The following is a 20,080-nucleotide window of genomic DNA, read 5'->3' as shown; positions in this document are numbered from 1 at the left end:
CACCTCCATGAAGACCATGGAATGGCTCATCCTGTCTCACCTGATTTGGCGCTATATAAATGAAATAAATTAAACTTGCTTTCTCTGTGCACTCATTGTTAGCCGCAACTGTAGCTTCGGTGCTGGTTTGGTTTTGCGTGGTTCTTGGGGGCCTCCTTTCGGTACCCTCCACTCCTTTTCTGCCAGACATGTCTATATAACCACAGCGACTTCTTGTATATCAGATGGCAACCAGTTTAATCTTAAAACTTTAAAGTTATGAAAGTTTAATCGGGAGCTCTCTGGCACTGCTCCTCTCAGTGTGATGTCATACCAGAACCCCAATGAACTGTTTTGAGAATGGAGCGTACTTCCACAGAGGCAGAAAATAGCAGTGATGGCTACATATGTGGCAGTAATGCAACTGTAAGCAAGACTAGGAACGCACACGCAGTCACACACCAGCCTACACAGGGACTACGCCAAATGTGGGCAATTTTCCAGCGTACTCCATACGCGTAACAACGCAACCATATGCAAGCCTGGTGTTTCAACAGTGTAGGAACTGTACTTACTGTCTGTGACATCACTGGTAGGAGTCGCTCCCTCAGGTGTCAAATTACCAGTACCAGTATATTGTCCGTTAGCATGTACACTCGAGCGGCAGGCTGCCATTATGGACCTGTGACTTTTTTTTTTCCAACCGTAACTGCTCACACAGACAATCGCCCAGGCAGCGACATCATGATGCATGTGCAGTGAAGGCAGGGGGTCCAATCAGACCATGACAGACCTTTAAAAAAGACTGATGTGTATTTAAGGTCAGGTGTTTAATCAAGGAAATATGGTACTAAGTTTCTTAAATACGTACACCTTAAAACAAAACAAAAAAATTGATCAAAGGAATGAAAATGTTTCACGATGACAATTCATTAATAATTCAAGAAATAACATTTGACATAGATCAGCAGTTATAAAAGAATTGACCTCAGAGAAATGTTAACAGGTTAACTTGGAAAATAGTTTGTCTTTTGATTAAGTATACAAACAGGAAATGCATTGTAAGCTTCTTCTTTGGATAAGAAAAGGTTTTTTGTGCACTGCAGTGTGTTTGTGTTCTTCCCACTATGGGGCTCATGCAGCAGCTCTGGTCCTTTGGTCTTTTTATTTATTTCACATATCTCCCAGTATTGTGATGTAGGGTCAGTCTGTTTATTTTTTCCAACTTAATATTTCTATTGCTTTTCCTTACAATAATTTTCCCCCCTCCACTTCATTTTTTTTCTTTTCAGCTTTTAGTATTTTATATATGTTTGCCTTGTAGTATTTTTTGTTGTTGTTGTTGTTGTTGTTGTTTCAAGGACCACTCAGCATTATTATTTGCATGAATTTTAGCTCCCAATTCCATTGCCTAAATAGATGGAAATATTAGGTGACTTTCAGCACTTATTTTCTGGGCTGTCAGTCTTGTTTTGTTATTTAATTTATTTATTTGAGTCCATCTGGCTGTGCTCAGCATAAGTCCAGACATATCCTGCCAGGGTCTTCATATTCACAGAGAACATTCTTGGGACACAGACCTTGGAGAAGTTCAAAGGTGGCTAACCTCGCCCTATTTTAAGAGGCAAATGGTCACATTATGTTTCCTAATTTTATGGTCATACGGCTGAGGGTATTTTAGCATTGCATTATATTTGACTAGTTATACTATAACAAGTTTTTGACCAAACAGAAAAAAATATTTGGACAATATGAAAAGATGAGGACAGCTCTTTTAGTAGTACAAAAAATGAACAATAAAGAGAAAATTAATGGTGGGTTTCTGAGTTTTCCAACTTTTAATTGCGTTGCACGTTCACCTCACATACATCTGTTCAGTGACTTCAAGAAGCAGTTTTCTCGCATTTTGTATCTAGTACAGTAAAAATGAATTGGCTTGTTAGCTGTGCTCCTGTGCCTTATAAATAAATAATGCTGTGATTAAATTAAGCTTACTTCATTATACATGAAATTTTAACTTATATGGATCTCTTACTCTTTCTCTCAGAGGACTATACAACTCTGCTCTCTTTTATATGTAAAAGTTTGGGTACCCCTGATGATTTCCATGAGTTTCCTTTATAAATCATTGGTTGTTTGGATCAGCAATTTCAGTTAAATATATCATATAGCAGATAAAACACAGTGATTTTTGAGAAGTGAAATGAACGTTATAGAATTTACAGAAAGTGTGCAATAATTCTTTAAACAAAATTAGGCAGGTGCATAAATTTGGGCACCCAACAGAAAAAAAACACAATATTTAGTAGCTTCTCCTTTTGCAGACATTACAGCCTCTAAATGCATCCTATAGCTTCCAATGAGAGTCTGGATTCTGGTTGAAGGTGTTTTGGACCATTCTTCTTTACAAAACATCTCCAGTTCAGTCAGGTTTGTTGGTTTCTGAGCATTGACCACCCACTTAAAATCACACCACAGATTTTCAATAATATTCAGGTCTGGGGACTGAGATGGCCATTCCAGAATGTTGTACTTGTTCCTCTGCATAAATGCCTTAGTAGATTTTGAGCAGTGTTTAGGGTCATTGTCTTGTTGAAAGATCCAGCATGGGCACAACTTCACCTTTGTCACTGATTCATGAACATTGTTCTCAAGAATCTGCTGATGTTGACTGGAATCCATGTGACCCTCAACTTTAACAAGATTCCCAGTACCTGCACTGGCCACACAGCCCCACAGCATGATGGAACCACCTCCAAATTTTACTGTAGATAGAAAGTGTTTTTCTTGGAATGCTGTGTTCTTTTTCACCCATGCATTGGTTTGTCCAAATAACTCAATTTTAGTTTCATCAGTCCACGGTACCTTATTCCAAAATGAAGCTAGCTTGACCAAATGTGCTTTAGCATACCTAAAGTGACTCTGTTTGTGGCATGTACGCAGAAAAGGCTTCCTCTGCATTACAGCATCATACAGCATCTCTGTGCAAAGTGTGCTGTATAGTTGAATGATGCACAGAGACACTGTCTGCAGCAAGTTCATGTTGTAGGTCTTTGGAGCAGGTCTGTGGGTTGACTGTTCTCACCATCCTTTGCTTCAGCTTATCTGAGATTTTTCTTGGCCTGCCACTTCGGGCCTTAACTAGTACTGTGCCTGCGGTCTTCTATTTCCTCACTATGTTCCTCACAGTGGAATCCAGGGGTGCTAGTTTTCCCTCAAATGACGGAAATCCGTCAAAATTGAAATTCAATTTCCGTCATTTCTGTCAGAAGTTCTCAATCACTAAGTTAAAAAACTATTTTAATGCTTTACTTACTTTACTACACGCAGCTGCACGGGTATGATACCCATGCAGCACGTGAGGGGGGGTGTTCCGTGTCTGGCGCTGGCTGGTTTCAGCAGCTACGGCTTCAGTCAGTGCAGAGTCCAACTGAGGCTACTGCAGGGCTCAGGATGCTGCTGGGTTCTGTTCGGATGAACCACCATGTTTTTCTTTGATAGAAATGTTCTTTAAAAAGGAAAATTGTCACTTAAAGCGATAGCAGATGGTTCAGCTGTTGAACTGCATCGCTGAGCGGGACGACACCGAAGACGAAGAAGTGGATCCAATAATTCAGGTACAGTATCTTTGGATTACAGATTTTTTTTTTCTTCTTCTTCTTCTTCTTTCTCAGTCTCAACATCGTGGCAGCAGCACCGGAGAGAAATAAAATCTCCATTTTCTAAATTATTGGAAAATGGTGTCTCAATCGAAAGCTAAATGAGGCTAAACTTTAGCTGTTTCATGTTTTAAATTTGATTTTGTTTGCAGTCTTGACCCTGTGTGTAGTGTAAGAATGTGATACTAATGTTACTGATCTTTAAGTGTGAGGTGAATTAAATAGAGGGAGCTGAGTGACCGTCAGTGAACCTGCCTGTAAGATAAAGATAATGGTCAATAAACCCTTATAGCATTTGATAATATACGAGGTCTGTTAGAAAAGTATCAGACCTTTTTATTTTTTTTCAAAAACCATATGGATTTGAATCACGTGTGATTGCATCAGCCAAGCTTGAACCTTCGTGCGCATGCGTGAGTTTTTTCACACCTGTCGGTTGCGTCATTCGCCTGTGAGCAGGCTTTGTGTGAGCAGTGGTCCACCCCTCTCATCGGATTTTTATTGCGAATAAATGTCTGAACGATTTGGAGCTTTGCTGCATCAATTTTTTCCAGAAACTGAGAGACCTCCAGGTGGTAACTATTTGGAAAATTCAAATGGCTTTGAGGGACGATTTTATGGGGATTACACAGATTAAGGAGTGCTCCAGCCAGTTTAAAGACCACCCACAGCTGCTGAGAGCGCGCCGCGCTCCGAGCGCTGATCGACAGGCTGAATCAACCAGGGCACGTCGATATTTTTCCCAGGATGCATATTGGTGCCACGCAAATTTGTGCACGAAAGGCAAAAGTAGATGAAACTTGGGCAGCCTCTATGCGTGGAGTCATGTCAAGAAAAATGACAATACACAAGAAATATATAGAGAACAGTGCATTTGTCAGTATACTTACAAGTGTAACAGCAAGAAATCTAGGTCTGAATCCATTTTGCACACTTCTTCATTTTCAGCTCTCACTGTAATGAGAAGCCTGACCGAGGTTGACTGGTGTGTGTGACCCCTTGCTTGGGCGCACGCTCTTGTCCTCTTCTTCACTTCCTCTGACAGCAAGTTTTTTTCTATCAGGCGTGGTGTGTAAGGACACAACTGCAAACTCACACGACTGATAGAGTTCAAAAAGGGGGTTAATTGGCTCAAAGAACAAGAGGCAATAACAGAAACCATGGACAGAATGCAGAACAACTAAGACATGAACATAAGAACTGAAAACACAAATGAGAAGAGTAAAGTAAACTGAAAAACAGACAATAAACAAACCCGGTGACTAGAGAATAATGCAATTAATGCATGTTTCAAAACTCTCACGGTGAAGACATCAACGGCCTGACCCAATGTGTCACTGACTACATGAACTTCTGTGTGGTGAGCACTGTGCCCACCCGGAGGATACGGTGCTTTTCCAACAGCCACCCCTGGGTGACCCCCGAGCTGAAGGTCCTGATGAACCAGAAGAAGAGGTCTTTCAACTCGGGAAACGGAGAGGAGCAGCATAGAGTCCAACAGGAACTCCACTCGAGGATCCGGGCAGCCAAGTAGGAGTATGGAAGGAAGATGAAGGAGCAGCTGGCCCAGAACAACGTCAGGGATGTGTGGAGATGCCTCAAGACCACCTCTGGATTTGGGCAGGGTGCCAGCAGGACTGCAGATGGAGAGTCTTGGTTTGCAGAGGAGCTAAACAGTTACTTTAACCGATTTGGCTCCTCCACACCTGCCCCCCCCCCCCCCCCCCCCCCCCCACACACACACACATCTCCTGCAGCCAGCCCTCCAGTCCCTCTGACCACCTCCACTGCACCCCGGACTTTGTCTCTCCTCTCCCCAGACTGTATTCAGCACCAGCCCACCCCAGCTTCCCCCCTCACTGTGACTCCGACTGAGGTGAGAGGCCAGCTCCTGTGGCTGAAGCAGAGGAAAGCAGCAGGCCCTGATGGGATCTCTCCGAGGCTGCTGCGGACCTGTGCAGATGAGCTCTGTGAGGTCCTCAATCACATCTTTAACAAGAGCCTCAGCCTGGGGGTGGTCCCCATTCTGTGGAAGACCTCCTGTGTGGTCCCGGTTCCCAAAACACCGCACACCAAGACTCTTGGAGGAGGTGGCTGAGAGGAAGGTGTTAGCCAAGTTCACATCCATCATGGACAACTCCTCTCACCCTCTGCACCGGACTGTAGTGGAGCTGAACAACTCATTCAGTGACAGGCTGAGGCACCCTCAGTGCAAGAAGGAACGATACCGCAGATCTTTCCTACCTGCTGCTGTCAGACTGTACAATAACACTGTGAAATAACCACATGCAGTAATATGTCCACAAATCACGTGCAGTAACAACTTGTTTACAAATTCCAGCACTAGTGTCACCTTATCACATCTAAACTCCACTTCACATATTGTAAATAAGATACTTCTATTTTTTAATTCCAATCAATTTTATATATGCATATATACATTTTATATATTTTTTTATTTCTACCCCATTTTCTTATTTTATTGTATTGTTACAAGTATTATTATTATTGCTGTTTATCTTTGCACATGCTGTTTGATGCACATTTTCTTCTACTTGCACTCATCTTGTGTGTTTATTAAGAGCTGATGTAACGTGAATTTCTCCACTGTGAGATCAATAAAGTCTTATCTTAATAAAACAAGATAACAGATAAAAAAAATACAATAATTAACAAATGGAACATAATCAGAAGCACTGCAGATAAATAACAAAACCCTGTGACTAAAGTATAATATGAACAATGTGATAAACAGAATAAAGCTGAAACCAAATCCACATAAAAGAAAGCAAACAATAAATAACAAAACAATATACATGGCAGGCACGCCAAAAATAACTGAAGCAAAACAAAACATTCCACATCCCAACAGCCAGGGGCTGTGAGCATGGACCGGGCTGCCGGGCCACCCGCCCTCGGCCGCCACCCCATCCTCTCTGCACCCGACCTCTCTGCGCGAGCCCCAACCCCGGGCCTGGCTCCAGGGTGGGGCCCCGGCTCCGCCATACCGGGCGACGTCTCAGTCCTTGATTTTTTTTTTTTTTTACTGGTCATGGAGGTTCTGAACTGCCCTTAGTCTGACCCGTCACCTAGGACCTGTTTGCCTTGGGAGACCCTACAGGGAGCACAAAGCCCCCGACAACATAGCTCCTAGGATCATCCGGGTATGCAAACTCCCCCACCACGATAAGGTGTTAGCTAGAGGGGGAGCTGCTAGAGGGAATTCGACCGATGGTCGAACCTGGGATTCAGGAGGAGCAGTGTGGTTTTCGTCCTGGTCGTGGCACACTGGACCAGCTCTACACGCTCCATCCGGTGCTCGAGGGTTCATGGGAGTTCGCCCAACCAGTCCACATGTGTTTTGTCGATCTGGAGAAGGCGTTCGACCGTGTCCCTCGAGGCACCCTGTGGGGAGTGCTCCGGGAGTACGGAGTCCGGGGTCCTTTGCGAAGGGCTATCCGGTCCCTGTACGACCGCAGCACTAGCTTGGTTCGCATTGCTGGTAGTAAGTTAAACCTGTTTCCAGTGCACGTTGGCCTCCGCCAGGGCTGCCCTTTGTCACCAGTTCTGTTCATTATTTTTATGGACAGAATTTCTAGGCGCAGCCAGGGTGTAGAGGGGGTCTGGTTTGGGAACCACAGAATCTCGTCTTTGCTGTTTGCGGATGATGTTGTTCTGTTGGCTTCGTCAAATCAGGACCTTCAGCGTGCACTGGGGCGGTTTGCAGCCGAGTGTGAAGTGTCCGGGATGAAAATCAGCACCTTCAAATCCGAGGCCATGGTTCTCGACTGAAAAAAGTGCTTTGCTCTCTCCAGGTCGGTGGAGTGTCCTTGCCTCAAGTGGAGGAGTTTAAGTATTTTCGGGGTCTTGTTCACGAGTGAGGGATGGATGGAGCGTGAGATCGATAGACGGATCGGTGCAGCATCTGCAGTGATTCGGTCGCTGTATCGGACCGTCGTGGTGAAGAGAGAGGTGAGTAGGGGGGCAAAGCTCTCGATTTACCGATCGATCTACGTTCCGATCCTCACCTATGGTCATGAGATTTGGCTCATGACCGAAAGAACGACATTGCGAGTACAAGCGGCCGAGATGAGTTTCCTCCGTAGGGTGGCTGGGCGCTCCCTTAGAGATAGGGTGAGGAGCTCAGTCACTCGGGAGTAGGGATGGGTATTGATAAGGTTTTATCGATATCGATGCCATTATCGATTCTGCTTATCGATCCGATTCCTTATCAATTCCCTTATCGATACCTCGTGAATTTTGTACTAAAAGTAGGCTTTACAGGTTTTCTATGTATTTCCTTGAGTCTTAAAGTAAATAAATGTGAAATTAGTCACTGTATCCTTGATCTCTGGACATAAATCAAAATAAACAAAACTGTGTTTCGCTTTGAAGTTATTAATTCAGACTGAATTCTATTGTTCTATCTTGACTTGTCAGAGAGCCGCGCAACGTTTGGAGCTGTGTGAACAGAACGGAGGATGATTCTCGTTTCTTTCTCGCAACAAGACAGGAGTCCCAGTTAGTAACTTTAATCTGCACAAAAGTGAATCACAACTCATATTCAGGGATGAAAGTGGTGAAAAACAAAAAAAGCTGAAACCCAAAATTACCCCCCAACACCACCTGCTCTGAAATGCAATCTGGGACTATTCCAGACAATAAACTGGAGTGAGTGCTGAATCAATTTAGGTGAGAATAAAAATACAACTTTCCTTATTCAAATTCATTCCAGTAGTATTCTGCTCTTACTAGGATGCAGCAGTTTTCTAGTTCGGCAGATAGTTCTGGAGGAAATCACTGAAGAAATTAACAAACTGAAAATATGGTTTGACCCAAACAAACTGTCATTAAACTTAAATAAGACAGGGATGAAATGGAAGTGTAAGAGGCACTCGGTGTTCACAGGAAACACTTATTTATTTCTGTATGTATTTGTTTATTTATCTTAGTTGCTGTTATATATTTTCTGTTGTGTTTCTATTCAGGTTCTTTTTGTCTCTTTCTCTAAAAATGTATATAATAATCATTAGATTAATAATATATAAGCAAAAATAAATTTAAGGAAATTGCAATTTGAAAACAAATGCACCCGAACGTGACGACGGCTGCAATTGCTAAATGCTAACTTTTAACATTGAAAATGCCATAGACATGCTAACGCGTTTTCATCGCTCCCGTTTTTAAGTTATAAAATACGAGGTCTGTCAATAAAGTATAGGTCCTTTTTATTTTTTTCAAAAACTATATGGATTTCATTCATATGTTTTTACGTCAGACATGCTTGAACCCTCGTGTGCATGCGTGAGTTTTTCCATGCCTGTCGGTGACGTCATTCGCCTGTGAGCACTCCTTGTGGGAGGAGTCGTCCAGCCCCTCGTCGGAATTCCTTTGTCTTAGAAGTTGCTGAGAGACTGGTGCTTTGTTTGATCAAACTTTTTTCCAAACCTGTGAGATCCAGGACGTCGTGAGAGAACAGAGAAGTTTCAGAAGAAGTCGGTTTCAGCGTTTTATCCGGATATTCCACTGTTAAAGGAGATTTTTTTTAATGAAAGACGTGAGGGCGGATTGCAGCGTCGGCTCGCAGCCGCCGCGACGCTCCGCCACAGGAAAAACACCTCTGTTGGAAGCCTTAAGGACAAGTTGGGACATGTCCAGCTGTTAAACAATTTCTCATATACTCACTCCACTGAAAGCCATCAAAAGCCGCCTGGATTTTACAAATGGTTATCAACACAGAGATGTTTTTCCTGTGCCGCCGCACCGCGCCGGCTGCGTCCCGACGCGCGGACCCGTCCGCACGTCTTTCATTAAAAAATTCTCCTTTAACAGTGGAATATCTGGATAAAATACTGAAACCGACTTCTTCTGAAACGTCTCTGTTCTCTCACGACGTCCTGGATCAATAGAGCCTGAAATGTGGAGGTTTTCAGCTTGAAACAGGCTGACGACAGCGCCTGGGAGCGCTGCGCGACGTCTCGCTCCGTGGGAAGTCCTTAAAGCGACAGTATCACCTCAAAATCTCTCATCAGCCGTTAAAATTTTCACCGAAAACCAGCTTAATTTTTCGAACCATGTCCACTTCGATGTGTCTCACAGGTTTAGAAAAAATTTTGATCAAACAAAGCGCCAGTCTCTCAGCAACTTCTCAGACAAAGGAATTCCGACGAGGGGCTGGACGACTCCTCCCACAAGGAGTGCTCACAGGTGAATGACGTCACCGACAGGCGTGGAAAAACTCACGCATGCGCACGAGGGTTCAAGCATGTCTGACGTAAAAACATATGAATGAAATCCATATAGTTTTTGAAAAAAATAAAAAGGACCTATACTTTATTGACAGCCCTCGTACATCTATAAACTGTTTCAGAAGACCATAACAGGTCGGTTTAACATAGAAAAGGTAAATAATACTCAGACGTATGCTCTTTAGGGTTTTAGCGGGGGAAAATTAAGCGAAAGAAAGAAATAAACGAAGCAATCGACCGAAGCATGCTTCAATCTGCGAACCACGCTTCGATTGGTTCAAGGTTCAAAGCAAAGCCGCGCTGCAGAAAAGTTGATTAAGGACCCGCTGCAGGGTCTGTAATCAATGTAATGATGTAAATGATCATTTTCTTGACAAACATCCGCCAAAACAACGGCCACTCTGAAGGACCGATAACAGAATCGTTAAGCACAAAACTTATTGATGTCGGTGGATCGAATCATTTCTTAACCATACCCGAAAGGAACCGGTTCTCGATACCCATCCCTACTCGGGAGGAGCTCAGAGTCGAGCTGCTGCTCCTCCACGTCGAAAGGAGTCAGTTGAGGTGGCTCGGGCATCTTTTCCGGATGCCCTCTGGACGCCTCGCTGGAGAGGTGTTCCGGGCACGTCCCATTGGGAGGAGGCCCCGGGGAAGACCCAGGACACGCTGGAGGGACTACATGTCTCAGCTGGCTTGGGAACGCCTTGGGGTTCCCCCGGAGGAGCTCGGGGAGGTGTGTGTGGATCGGGAGGTCTGGGCGGCTTTGTTTGAGCTGCTGTCCCTGTGACCCGACTCCGGATAAAGCGGAAGAAAATGGATGGATGAATGGACAAAACATAACTGAAGCATGACAAAGGCAACTAGATATTATATAAATAAAACACAGAAAATTCAGGACATGAAGAACCCAAAACTTAGGACATGAACTCCCCCTGAGCAGGAGCCTGACATTTTCTTTTTCACTGGCTCTGCCACAGTGATGAACATGAAAGAAATAAACCTTTAATGAATGCTGATAGCAAAAATTAGAGAGAGGTGAGTAGGGGGGCAAAGCTCTCGATTTACTGATCGATCTACGTTCCGATCCTCACCTGTGGTCATGAGATTTGGCTCATGACCGAAAGAACGAGATCAGGAGTACAAGCGGCCAAGATGAGTTTCCTCCGCAGGGTGGCTGGGCGCTCCCTTAGAGATAGGGTGAGGAGCTCGGTCACTCGAGAGGAGCTCGGAGTTGAGCCTCTGCTCCTCCATGTTGAAAGGGGTCAGTTGTAGGGGAAAACCACAGGATGAATATAATAATGTTTTGGAATATTGAAAATTATCACTTGTGGATAATTTTATATCAGGGCACCACTTATTTCAAAGGATAAGTCCTTATGAGTTTAAACACCCATTAACTGATTAGTCTCAATTTAATTAATCAGTCTGTTTAATTAATCAGTCTCAGTTTCTAAAGGATAAGCTCTGCAGGTCAGATCCGACACCCTCTGTCAAACCATACAAAAATCACAGTTCAGTTCATACGTTTAAGATATTTATTTAATTCTAGCAGGAGTTAAATAACAGGACATATCACAGTGAGCAAATTAAGGATGGCGACATTCAATTAGCAATGATTATACGATGTTCTGATAGTTTGGTTTCGTAGTGGGAATTTAGGAGTAAGATTCATCCTAATTTAACAGGTAATTTACTTTAGTATTGTTAACCTGAGAGAAGATTAAAGATTTTGAATAGAGTTAAATAAAGCCACTCTGTTTATCTGACAACATAGCCCAGTCTTACTTGCGCAGTGCAGCGAGTCTCCGTGAGGTCCGATGCTGGAATCATCTGGTTCAGTTGACGCTCTGTCCGCCACACAGCTTCATCAGGAACCTTGGCAAAGAGGCTCTGCTGGTCCGACCCGCTCGGTCTTGTCAGTGGCGGGGATGATTTTGGTTATTGCTGTGATTTCGCAGCGGCAGTTCAAGTCGCTTTGGACGTTTCAGCTGACCTGGATGTTTTTCCTCTCCAGTGCTCTGGTGGATGGCTCGTCAGAATAAATGTTTCTAGCGTCTTTATTCTCTATCAAAAATCTAAAATTCATCTTTCGTCATCGTCTTTTTGGAAGCTTGGTCGAATCAGAATTCAATGCAAAAATAGCTGACTTTAGAAGAAGAATGTTCGTGAAAGGAATTTGGTGTTTGAAAAAGAAAAAGGTTTTAATTTGAAAATTCGAAAAAAAGGAAGTTAAATGCACCAGCGCGTTTAACTTGACAAAGGTTGCAAAAGTTATCTGTCAAAAAAATAAAGTAAATTCTTGTCGGTACGCCAAACAAGAATGAGTCTTAAAGTAGCACGTGGCTTTAGACAAAGGATCATCAATCTTAACGGCTTTAGGCAGCGTCTTTAGACCCACGGAAAAGAAGAGAGAAAGCGTAAGGGCGAAGAGTAAGAGCAAGCAAGAGAATAAGAGAGTAAGAGCGGAGTGTAAGAGAGCAAGTTCCCGGGCGAGCTCTTTTTAAAGGTTTAACAAGCTCCACCCCCAAGAATTCTGGGTAACGTAGTTTCTGGAGTTTCCTTTGTCTAGTTTTATATATATAAATCAGCATGGCTCCAGCATTCCGCTTTGAAACCAAACCAAGTCCTGCAGAATAAATCTTATAACTGGTTTACCTGGAATTATATACCACACACACATATATATAAAAGAGAACACATTAAGTAAACATTCCCCAATGAACAGAATTATAACACTTTCATGCATGCATAGAAAAGAGTGACATGTTTCCTTTTCTCTTTTTTTTTTTCTTTTTGTTCTTTTGCTACAACAATACAATGAAACTCCCTTTAAAATGAGGTTAGGAGTTTGAGTCTTGCAGGAAATCAATTAACCTGTCCTTCCCAAGTCGTTCCACAGGGGTCACTCTTGTTCCATGGTTAGACCTGGATTTATCTAGCAGAAATGCAAAATAGGTAATTTTGGGTTGATTTCAACCACAAAACCTTCGCAATAATCGTCACCTCAAGAGTAATCTTTCAGTGAGCTGTTTTCTTTTGACTTTAGTGTGAAAAGCACCTTTTCAGGACTTTTGGTGAAAAAGGTGTCTTTCTGTGGAGGTTTCTTGTTTTTTATGTGAGGGGGAAGTTGAGTTGCTCTGGTCTGGAGATCTGATAAGGATTCACAGCTATGTGTGGAATGTACTTTGGGGTAATCTTAAATCCTGAATATGGTGGGTTTTGTTGACAGATCCAAGCTTGCATGGCTTAAACTGTCTCCTCTTTGGTACCTGGAGATATACCAGGCCTTGCTGTATGGGTTTTATCTTTTCTTTGAAGGAGTCCAAGGCCTCATATTAATGCAAGCTTAAGATGTTGGTTGTTTGATCACAGCTTTCCGCTACACAGTTGAGGTGGCTTGGACATCTTTTCCGGATGCCCCCTGGACGCCTCGCTGGAGAGGTGTTCCGGGCACGTCCCATTGGGAGGAGGCCCCGGGGAAGACCCAGGACACGCTGGAGGGACTACATTTCTCGGCTGGCTTGGGAACGCCTTGGGGTTTTTTAAGAAGGAAAGAAAGAAAGGAGATTAGCCAACATAGATCTGCTATGGTGACTCCTTGTTTTGGGGCGAGTTTTATGCCGGATACCGTTTTTGACTCAACTGCACATAGAGATTTTTGCTAATTCTCCCATATGCCATTGTGTAGACTATAATCAAATTTTTATTGTCAGACTTTGTGTGACAGCAGTGTGTAAATATGAGAGTAATTCCAATAATTCACCAAGTAAACACAAGAAGAACAGAAGAGGCTGTTATTGTGTGTGATTCAAATTATTGGTGCTGTTTTCACAGAGAGGACTTTGACCAGGAAGAGAAGGCTCACTTTGGAGAGCTGTGCACAGGAGAGAACGGAAAAGGCAGGGAGTGGTTTGCCAAATACGTCAATGCACAGGTGAATATGGGTATGATTATGGGCCTCATGTACAAGGACTTGTGTGGATTTCCTACTGAAACATGGTGTACGCCAAAACCCAGAAACTGCCATAAGCACCAAAAAAGTGTTTGTACACATGAATCAAAGCACGTTCCATTTGTACATCCCAATCAATGTGGAATTGAGCGCACATGCATGCGCATCAAGCTCCTCCCTTTCCACGCACCTATTTAAATATGCAAATTCATGTAATTACCTGGGAGCTGGGAATCAGATCAGTCGATGTGAACACAGAAAAGAATTTGTGTGAGCTCAGAGGACTGGACATGATGTGGACAGGGATGTTTTATTTGGTACCCTTGCAAAGGGAATAAACATGAAACGGAAAAAATGTTAGTGGGAGCGAGTGTGTGTGTGAGGCCACTGTGAGGTCAGAGCAGCGCACACACACGGAAGTTAAAAGTAATTAGGTGCGCTGGGTGACAGTGTGACATTCACAACTTTACACACACATTTATTGACAAATACTGAAAATGCCCAAATGTGTCCACGCTGGTTTTTGTTACGGACAATGGAGGATTTTCACATTTCTGGGTTCCTTGTGCTGAAGTATAAATTAGCAGCTGTCAACCATAGCAGAAGCGGCTTCACGGTGTCACTGCTCTGTGCTGCTCTGCAATTCCAGCAAACAAACACAGCTGTACTTCAACTTTCACTCATTCCTGAGTGACAAAAGTCACCAAAAGAAATAAGTGAGAACTTTGAACATCACACTCACTCTGCATTACTGTGGAGGAGCCGCTGTGTAAGGACGAAGTGGATGGTTTCGGTTGCAATGACACACCACCTTTATTCGGCTCCTCAGCCAGGTATGTTTTATCTATGTCTGTCTTTGATTGATTCCAATAATGGCTCAAGATTAGCTTCTTTTATTGTAAAATTATTTTATTTCTTCTTTTGTTGTATATAATTAATTTACAATAAGCCCTTCTGTTCTTTTATTTATTTTTTATGTGTAAAGATGTTTCAGGATTTTGTATAGTACCCATTTTGTTTGTATTTGATTAATCAATAAATAAATTATATATACACACCTACGCAACAAATATACAAAATGTACTGCATATATATGTATACACATTTACAGACATACACCATATTTTAGTAAATAAATTGAAAATAACATTCAGCCAGCATTGGGATACAGGTACAGTTTAGAAAATGCCATGTATTAATAATTAATAGTAAAATAGTTCTGCTCAATTAAAAATAATTTTAAAAATCATAGCTCAACAATAGCAAGTAAAGGTAAATATTGAATTGTAGAAAGCTTTCTCATTTTCATTATTTTCTCTTATACAGGTGCACTGGATGCTGCAAAGAGCAGCTGGTGGCCAAAGTAAAGGAGCTGGTTTTAAAGATTTTACTACCCTTCAAGATGACAGCTGGGAAGGACATCAAATCAAATTTCAAATGAAAATTGTGACTGTTAGTATTATGGTTTTTAAAATGTGCAGACAATTGTTGCTGAAATAATATAAATTACTTCATTTCACTCCTAACCACAGTGCAGCTCAGCAAAAAAGATACTCTGAAAACCAGAGGAATCACCCAACTTCGAATCCTTGTGGAAGGAGCCATTCACAGACGGAAGGAGTATCGCATGTGGGAACACGCTCTTCCTCTGACCTTGTCTGGGAACGAGCTCTTCCTCTGACCTTGTCTGGGAACGCGCTCTTCCTTTGACCTTGTCTGGGAACGCGCTCTTCCTCTGACCTTGTCTGGGAACGCGCTCTTCCTCTGACCTTGTCTCGGAACGCACTCTTTCTCTGACCTTGTCTGGGAACGCGCTCTTCCTCTTACCTTGTCTGGAAACGTGCTCTTTCTATGACCTTGGCTCGGAACGCGCTCTTCCTCTGACCTTGGCTCGGAACGCGCTCTTCCTCTGACCTTGGCTCGGAACGCGCTCTTCCTCTGACCTTGGCTCGGAACGCGCTCTTCCTCTGACCTTGTCTGGGACAGTCAGCCAGCTGTGGACCAACTGCTATGTGATGATTGTCTTCCAGGATGACTTGATATGAAAGTCTATATTCCTCCTGAATAAAATATCATTTTTTGGTCTTCATATTCAATAAAATTTCAATAAAAATTTTATTTAACATTTGTGACTGACACTAACATTTAGTAAACATTTAATAACTTGATAGCACATGCCTCTGTGTTTTTTTATTCTTATTACTTACAATTGGTAAGCTCCTAAATGTTCAGCTGAGAAGTGGAGACCAGTGTTTTCTGGTTTGTAGTTATCGTGTAGCTTTCTGCACCGACACTGGTGTGACCGGGATGAACCTCATGGCACAGGTCCAAACCTATAGTCCACCACGGAGAGCTCAGACAGGCCACGCAGCACCCAGGAGATCAGAGGTTACAGTCTGAGGCTCTTAACTCCTTCACCAAGAGACAATAATGTGTCAGGGAGGGTGCTGAAATAAATTAAGCCAAAAAACAAAAAAAGTGTTAAATTTAGATTTTTGATTCTGACGCCGTCCGTCATTCTGGAGAACTGCTCACTGCGATGTTTTACGTATTTCCTACATCGACATGAATGAAAAGTGACAACATACAGCAATCTACATTATTATACAGGAACCAACAGTTTAATAGTATTATCACCTGTGTGTTTTTGATAGTTTTGGTTTGCAGACACTCCTGGCTGATGGCTTTGGTCTCCTCACAGCTGCGTCCTGAACTGGCTCTGCTTGAATCCCCTTGGAATGATATTAACAAGCAGCCATGAGATGGAATAGTGTCCTGTCAATATCAAGTTTGTAAGAAATCTGACAGCCCAAAGTCTATTTTTAGTTGCCTGTGGGACTGTGCACAAATTGTTTAATAAACTTGTTATTGATTAATTTGCTTATTTTTTTATTTTTTATAACCTCCCTCTCAATGATGATGGATACTGATTTTTAAAAAAGACATTAATTAATGCATCAAACAGATATGCGCATGTACTGTAGAAACACTTATATTGTACTATGGATTGTTTATTCAGGTAAAAGGGACCGTCTTAACTAGCCACTAACTACCACTAACTGTTGCTAATATTGGCTAACGTAGTTCATTACAGAATAGGCTACATATTAAAATAAGTCCACTCAGTTTTATATTTTAAAAAAAGTGCATGAACAGTTTAGTTAGTTTTAATGTTACCCTCGACCGCACACATTATAACATTAACTGTTTATATTAGAGCTGATGCTAAGCTGATTAGCTACTAACTTTCATAGTTGTAGATGAAGCACTCAAAAAATAAACTATCCTTTGTCCAGTTTGGAACGGGCGGTGGGAGTGTGTCTCTGTGTTGATTGATGCACATCTTGATAGGTCACTGTTGGAAGATCTAAAAGAGATTCTATAAAAAGAGTAAACTTTCGGTGGCACTTGGACTGAGTTGCCATCATACAGAAAGTCTTGATGCACAGCAAACTCAGTTAGCAGACGTTAGCCTGTAGGTGTGTGAAAATCCCCCATTTTCAATTTCAATTTGAATTTATTTTCATTTATATAGCGCCAAATCACAACAAGGTTGCCTCAAGGCACTTCACACAAGTAAGGTCTAACCCTAGCAACCCCCAGAGCAATAGTAGTAAGGTAAACTCCCTCTGAGGAAAAAACCTCAAGCAGACCAGAATCAAAGGGGTGACCTTCTGCTTGGGCCATGCTACAGACACAAATTACAGAACAATTCACAAAATGAACATACAAGAAATGTTGCCGGTGCACAGGGCGGATCCCATCTCTGGATGAAGCTGCACCTCAAACAGAGAGAAAAGAAAAAAGCAGAATCAAACATCAGAAAGACAACAAATACAGTATAATTTGTCAGCATTAAGCAACAAGAAAAACACAAAATACTAAGGTGATCGCCGGCCACTAGCCCTAAGCTTCACTAAAAGACCCAGACTTTAGATAAAGTTGAGGCCGTGACATGCTCCGTTTATTAATAAAATGAATTAAGAGTAAAAAGCGTAATAGCATACTAAGCCAGTGTGCTGGCCATAAGAAAGGGAAACTAAGTGCGTCTTAAGTCGGGACTTGAAAGTCTCTACAGAATCTGACTGTTGATGCTGGGAGATCAACGGGCACGATAAGAGAAAGATCTGTGACCCACAGACTTTTTATTCACCCTAGGGACATTAAGTAGTCCTGCACCCTGAGAACGCAAAGCCCAGGCCGGTACGTAGGGTTTAATTAGGTCTGCTAGGTAGGGAGGTGCCAGTCTGTGAACAATTTTATAGGCTAGTAGCAGAACCTTTAAAATCTGATCTCAATGGGACAGGAAGCCAGTGAAGAGATGCCAAAATGGGTATAATGTGGTCAAACTTTCTTCTTTGTGTCAGAACTCTGGCAGCAGCATTTTGAACCAATTGGAGACCCCTAATGCCAGACTGTGGTAAACCAGAAAATAGAACATTGCGTTTGTCCAATCTAGAAGAGACAAACTCATGAATCAGGGTCTCAGCATCAGCCATAGACAGGATGGGACGAATCTTTGCTATACTGTATTTCGCAGGTAGAAGAAAGCAGTCCTTGTAATATCTCTAATGTGGAGGTCAAAGGACAACTTAGGATCAAAAATTATCCCAAGGTTCCTTACTTTGTCAGTGTGATGTATGTCACAAAAGCCTTGGCCAAGCGTTAACTGGTCAAATTGATTCCAGTGTCTCACTGGACCAAGAACCATCATTTCAATCTTATCAGAGTTTAATAGAAAGATCTCTCCATTTTTCCTTCAGTTCCATTTTGTTTATGCAGAAAGACTGCATAAACTGCAAAAATTTGGATCAAAGTGTGAATCTGACTAAACACAGATACAACTGTCTGAACGCTCATCACCACTCCACCATACCAGTGGCTTCAAGTGGATTGTTTGCTGTTGTGACGCTCTTCCAAACTTTACACGGTTGTATGCGTTTCTTTTATTTCTGTTCTGGTTGTTAAGTGTATCTACTCTGAATCTTATTTAACCACAGTCCTGTTGTGAATCACTAGCTGTTAGCATTCACTGGTGGTTAGCATTCTCTAGTGGTTAGCTTTCGCGAGCTAGGTTGACCCCCCCCCACCCCCCGCCATTACTTTTATAGCTGTTTCTTTTTTTATCTGTTTAATACTTCTGTTAGTTTTTCAGTGCAACTGCTGTGAATTTTAGTTAATTATTTTACTCCTGTGTAAGTCTTAGGAGTGGCTAGCATTTTTGCTAGCGGTTAGCTTGCCTTAGCTATTTAAACCCCCCTCCCCCGTTTCTTTAATAATTTTTAGGTTTTTTGTGTAACTGTTGTGAATTTTAGCTTAGTACTTCACTCTTGTATTAATCTTAGGAGTAGTTTACTCTGAGTTTTTTTTTACTGTTCCTCAAGTCTAACACTTCTGCTACTTGTTCAGTGTAATTGCTGTGAATTTTAATTCATTTATTTACATCTGTGTGAATCCTGTGTGAGCCTTAGGAGTGGTTAGCATATTCATTATTGGTTAGCTCGTGCTTACTTGGCTATACTCTTGAATTCCCTAGTGCACAAAGTACACTACTTTACACCCTCCATAAATCCTGCATGATGTTGGAAGATAGGGTGGCTCTTTTAGAGAGCCGTGTCTGTAAGTTAGAACAGCTTCTTAGCTCAGTGGAGTTAGATGTTACGGGCACTCCGGATAAGGTTAGTGTTGGGCTGGCTAGTGAGCCCATTAGCATCAGCCAAGAAATGTCGGTTGTGGAGGACGGCTTTCGGACAGTGGCTAGGTGGAGGAAGCTCCGTAGGTCTTGGTGCCCAGTTGTGGCACCCTGATCACACTCGCCACTGCGAACTGTGAATCGGTTCTCCCCTTGGATTTTCCTGGTGTGAATTTTCTGAGCCCATGAGTGACTTCCACTCCTGTCTCCAGCCCAAAATGCCAGACTTTAGTGATAGGGGATTCTATCACCCACAAAGTCAGGTTACAGACGCCGGCTGTTGTTAAATGTATTCCTGGGGCCAGAGCTCCCTACATTGCATCCCACCTTAGGGTGCTGACACTGCAGAAGGGAAGACAGACTAAGGAGCATGACATGAGACATAGTCACATAGTTGTTCACGTCTGCACCAAGAGAGAGGACTTGTGACCTTGCCAGAAAGATGTCGGCATCGATTAATAGTCTCTGGTCTGGTCCTCTCCCGGGATACTGATGAGGTGTTTAGCAGGCTGACATCTTTAAATAGGTGGCTGGGGCAATTTTGTGG

The 20,080-nt window shown here is 42.6% G+C and overlaps 1 protein-coding gene across 3 annotated transcripts in view; it reads left to right on the top strand.

The window, feature by feature from the left end:
• kiaa0513 (KIAA0513 ortholog) overlaps nucleotides 1–20,080 on the top strand; it is a 261,844-nt gene that overhangs the window by 51,007 nt on the left and 190,757 nt on the right. For all 3 annotated transcript variants that reach the window (XM_034175730.1, XM_034175729.1, XM_034175731.1), the window contains one exon: nucleotides 13,724–13,823. In XM_034175730.1, coding sequence (XP_034031621.1) covers nucleotides 13,724–13,823 — 100 coding nt within the window. The remainder of the gene's footprint in view (nucleotides 1–13,723; nucleotides 13,824–20,080) is intronic.

This window comes from Thalassophryne amazonica, chromosome 8 (genome assembly GCF_902500255.1).
Source record: "Thalassophryne amazonica chromosome 8, fThaAma1.1, whole genome shotgun sequence".
NCBI lineage: Eukaryota > Metazoa > Chordata > Actinopteri > Batrachoidiformes > Batrachoididae > Thalassophryne > Thalassophryne amazonica.
This window is presented reverse-complemented; position numbering and strand designations above follow the sequence as displayed.